This window comes from Eutrigla gurnardus (assembly GCF_963514095.1).
Source record: "Eutrigla gurnardus genome assembly, chromosome: 12".
Taxonomy (NCBI): Eukaryota; Metazoa; Chordata; class Actinopteri; order Perciformes; family Triglidae; genus Eutrigla; species Eutrigla gurnardus.
This window is the reverse complement of record NC_139926.1, coordinates 23,485,745-23,490,554: the sequence shown is the minus strand read 5'-3', so window position 1 is coordinate 23,490,554 and position 4,810 is coordinate 23,485,745. Positions and strand designations below refer to the sequence as shown.

General features: G+C 43.5%; 1 protein-coding gene across 1 annotated transcript in view; it reads left to right on the top strand.

Annotated features, from left to right (window-relative positions):
• dnah7 (dynein, axonemal, heavy chain 7) overlaps positions 1-4,164 on the top strand; it is a gene marked incomplete at its 5' end in the record, with an annotated part of 64,587 nt that extends 60,423 nt beyond the window's left edge. The window contains 3 exons of the mRNA XM_084022108.1: positions 1,924-2,101; positions 2,780-2,883; positions 3,892-4,164. Of these exons, the coding sequence (XP_083878234.1) occupies positions 1,924-2,101; positions 2,780-2,883; positions 3,892-4,098 (489 nt within the window). The 3' untranslated portion in view covers positions 4,099-4,164. The remainder of the gene's footprint in view (positions 1-1,923; positions 2,102-2,779; positions 2,884-3,891) is intronic.
• Between the last annotated feature and the right edge of the window lie 646 nt (positions 4,165-4,810).

Below are 4,810 nucleotides of genomic sequence, written 5' to 3'. Positions count from 1 at the left end.
AAATTGCAAATTTGCTACTTTAAAACTAACAACTTTGCCACATTATAAATTCGCAGATTTACTACTTTAATACTAGCAACTTTGCTACGTTATAAAGTCTCAGATTTGCTACTTTATTGCGATGCAAGGGGGGGGGGGGAAGATTCTTTATTATATAAAAACAAATTGCAAATTTGCTACTTTAAAACTAACAACTTTGCTACTTTATAAAGTCACAAATTTGCTAGTTTTAAAGGAGCACATTTGCAACTTTTTTTCTCTGAATGTTGCCCACCTCTCTCGGCTCCATTTCTTTTTCATACGCCGTCGTACTTCATCATCATATACATATCAACATTCACACACATGGAAACACTGTTTAAATGCTAAAACGGTATCGCCTAATCAACTGTAGAAGCAGACTCTGTGTTTGTTTATGGTAACGTTACAATAGCTACATACAGGGTTGGTACGGGTGCTGGAAATCCTTGAAAACACTTGAATTTTAGTGTGGTGTTTTCAAGGTTTGAAAAGTGCTTGGATTTAGAATAAAGTGCTTGAAAGTGCTTGAAATGTATGTTCTGTGATGACATATATAACAGAGAAAATAAGATCTCCATATTTGAGGGACTGAAAACAGCATTTTCTGACATTTCTTTATGAAAAATGACTTTTGATGATGAACTGATGATGAAAATAGTTGGTGATTATATTTCTGTGGAATTAGTTTTCCTTTCATTTGTGGTCCTTCTGTAAAAAACATCATGTTGGTTGTTTAGAGGACAATAACATCTCATTTAATGTGATGAACAAGTGACATAATAAGTAGACTAAATACTGAGGATTGTTGATACAAATATGGAGTTTACCACAGCTGGAAGGTGCTGGAAAAGCATGGAAATGCACCTTGAAATGCTTTAGCCTGTACTAGTAGCCTGTACACATACAGATAGAATAAACAAAGGAAAAACAAACATAAAATGTCTCAGTGAGGTGTCGGGTCGACTTCTTGGGTCTGGAACCAGGTTTTGGCCTCTCAGTGACCCTCTATAGGCAACACTAACTGTGCCTTAAGCTTAATGGGGGGGTAGTCATGCTTTTCACTCATGGGCAGGTTTGTTTTGGGAAACACACACGGCTGCTTTATCTCCAACAACAATCAGTTCACATGTTTCCCTCTCTAGGTCCACAGGAGGAATACTGTTTCCCTCCTGTTCATCTATACGCAGCGGAGTGAAAAGAATGCACTGTGTGTGTGTGTGTGTGTGTGTGTGTGTGTGTGTGTGTGTGTGTGTGTTATCCAAGGGAAATGTCCACCCATGACTCCCCACAGGGTGAACTGGAAAGTCACGGGTTTCTCATCAAACACATTCTTCTCCTGGATATTTGAGGGAATCTGAGTGTTTTTGAAAAGGTTAAGAAGAGAAACAGTTTTATTTTGTTCATGTAACAAACTGCAAGAGAAACTGTGTAACGTTCCTTCCATTAAAAGTGCCTGTTTTTGCCACTGATGTGCTCAGATTGTTAGTCGTGGTGTCTGACTACTATAGAAAAGGATCCTACAGAGAAATAAAACATTTGTCTTTAGCTTTCTGTTTGTTTTCTTGTCCCAGTCTCACTCAAGGGAAGTCTCGTTCTGAACACGACACTGGACTGATTTAAAAAAGTCTTGTCACTCGCACACAAAACATTGGAAAATAGGATCCAGGTTGAAAAACACCAAAGTTGAGCGAACATGTATGAATTTAAATCTCTCTGTTTGTCCACGACTTCTGACCAAATACCTGCAAAACGTAAGACATTCCCATCTGTACTTTGTATTAAGTGCTAATTATGAAATGCAAACATTATAGAGCTGCTGAACTCAAAGGATCACTGGTTAAAGAGAGCCTGTGAGTCCTCTGTGTTCTGGTTTTGTCTCTAACACCCCCGCTGTGTTTTCAGGACTGGTACGATCGGGGTACGCCTGCCGTGTTCTGGATATCGGGATTCTTCTTCACCCAGGCCTTCCTCACAGGCAGCCAGCAGAACTACGCCAGGAAGTACACCGTCCCCATCGACTTGCTCGGCTTTGACTTTGAGGTCCTGGACGAGAAACCCTACAAACGGCCCCCAGAGGATGGTAGGATGGGGGAGGGGCTGGGGGAGGAAAAAGGATGATTGTTCAAGAAATAAAAGCAGAGTATAAGGATACATGTAGCTTTTGATAATGTATTTGATAAAACATCTCCCACTTTAGAGAAAAGACAGAGCGAAGATGAGATTAAAAAAGGGAATGAGGGGATAAAAAGGGAGGTTTCTATGCGGAAAGTGAAATAAGAGGAACGTCGGTGAAGGAGGAGAAACAGACAGATGAAGACTGACGGCGTGCAAAAGAGACAGAGTGTAAAAATATGAAAATAAGTTCAAGCACAGCCTCGTGTTCATGCAGTCAAACCCTCGCTGTCTCCTGAGTCTCACATGAAGCCTCGGACTGTACCATTCCCCAGCGGGGGTTCATCATCACAGCAACACGGCAACGCAGCAACACAGCAACACACAAACACACAAACACGCCAAGACAGCAACACAGCAACACAACAACACATCAACGCAGCAACACAGCAACACACCAACACAACAACACACCAACACAGCAACACAGCAGAGCTACAACTCTGACGGTGTTAGTGGATTCGGGTGTGTGATGGTGGCTTCACTATGACACTATCTTTAATAAACATATTTAATGTGATAACACTAACCACTGCTGTGTGTGTGTGTGTGTGTGTGTGTGTGTGTGTGTGTGTGTGACACTCAGGTGTGTACATTAGAGGCCTGTTCCTGGACGGCGCCCGCTGGGACAGGAAGACCAAGCTTCTTGCCGAGTCCTTCCCCAAAGTGCTGCACGACCCGATGCCTGTGGTGAGGAGGAGCACACACACATTCATGGTTCTCTTCACTTCACCCGTCGCCCCCCGCTGGCCATTAGAGAGAATGCCACCTGTCAAAAACTTGCCAGTCACAAGTCAAACCACGTCCGCGTTGCAAATCCTACTTATTGATCCTGCTTCTGTGAATCCCTCTGGAACGATAGGATCTGTTCACGTATCAAATTATGAAAACGGGTTGGATTCCATCGTTATTCAGCTTGTAAACTTTTAAAAATAATAAATGAATGAGTCTCCAAGGAGGAGGAGAACAACCAGCAGACAGCAGCAGCAGCTCCACCCAGGAGGACGGTTTCATTCATTAACACTGATCCGCTGTATGAAAGCAGACGGGCAGAGTGAGGACTGATCAAGTTTCCTGTCTTTTTGGGTTTTTTTTTGTTCTCCCTCTGTTCTCTCTTTTGCACAATGCGTTCAGCGATTATGAATAATGCACAACACTGAGTTTGTTTTAATATTCAGACATTTCGGGGCAAGTTATTAACAGAATCAGTTTTTGACAAGAGCGGAACTTAATTAAAAATGTGCTTATTATGTGAGAGGGGAGAAAAAACACAACAGAGCTGGCTTTGAAATGCAAATCCTCACAGAGGAGCTGGTGGTGGAACCAGATGACGACTTTTTCTGGCAACAAACAGTTTTTGTTTTCTTTATTGAGTGGCCCAGTTTATCCCTTTTGCATAACCAAGACTTCTTAATAGCCCAAGGGGACTCGTCTTGTAAATGCTATTGTTTTATAAGTTTACGTCCCCGAAGTTCCAATTTGTAAGGCGGCGTCGGATCACAAACGGGAGATCCAGGTTAGTTTCCGCAGCGTTTCATGTCCGGACCTTTGAACCTGAATTACAATCGAACCGCCTGTTGGATTCTTCCACCAGTCAAACGCTTAGAATGGAAAACAGCGAATGACTGTTTCCTAAAGTCGCTGATGGAGGTGGAATATGAATAAAAGTGATCGCCACGCTCTCTCTCTCCCCGTCAGATGTGGTTGAAGCCCCTCAAACGGCAGGACGTCCCCCAGAGGATGTGCTTCTTGGCGCCCGTCTACAAGACCAGCGAGCGGCGTGGGACCCTGTCCACCACCGGCCACTCCACCAACTACGTCATCGCCATGACGCTCAACTCCAACGTGCCTGCCGAACACTGGGTCAGACGAGGGGTCGCGCTGCTCTGCCAGCTCAGCTCCTAGGCTCTGGTCTGGGCTCTAATCTGGGCCCTGGTCTGGGCTCTAATCTGGGCCCTGGTTTGGGCTCTGGTCTGGTCTGGTCTGGGCTCTAGTCTGGTCTCTAGTCTGGTCTCAACGTGTCATTAAAAAAGAAAGAGAAAAACACACTGTCTCTCTTTTATGCAGATCATAAAAATCTACATGAACAGAGACAGAATAATATTTAGGTAACCACGACGACTCGTCGCTGGTTCTGGTTCTGTGGATATTATGGGTTATAGGAAGTCGAGTCAGAGACCTTGTTGGAGTCAGGTTGAACATTAAAGTGATGATTCCCTGATTGTAGATAACTGGTTGAAGTATACACAGCAGCGAGCACTTAGCATGCCAGTCACTGGTCTGGGAATTCACCTGTGTGTGTCATCCCATCGACTGTATATAAGAAGTGGACGTCGTCATGGTTACGTCGCCGTTGCTTTGTGGACTACGGTTTCCAAGCCTCGAGTTCGGCATTTTGGCCGAGTTTTATGAATCATGAAGTATTTAGAAAATACAAAATGACTCCACGATGTCCCTGTCAGCCAATTACAAAATACTACTAAAAGGAATTTTATTTCATATACAAGTTACAGAGAAACTGCCCGTCTCTGATTTCAACTCTTTTAAATATGAAATAGTCCTTGTCAGGATTTTATATTTCAACAAGATGATCTGGAGCTGAAGGAAGAGGCGAGTG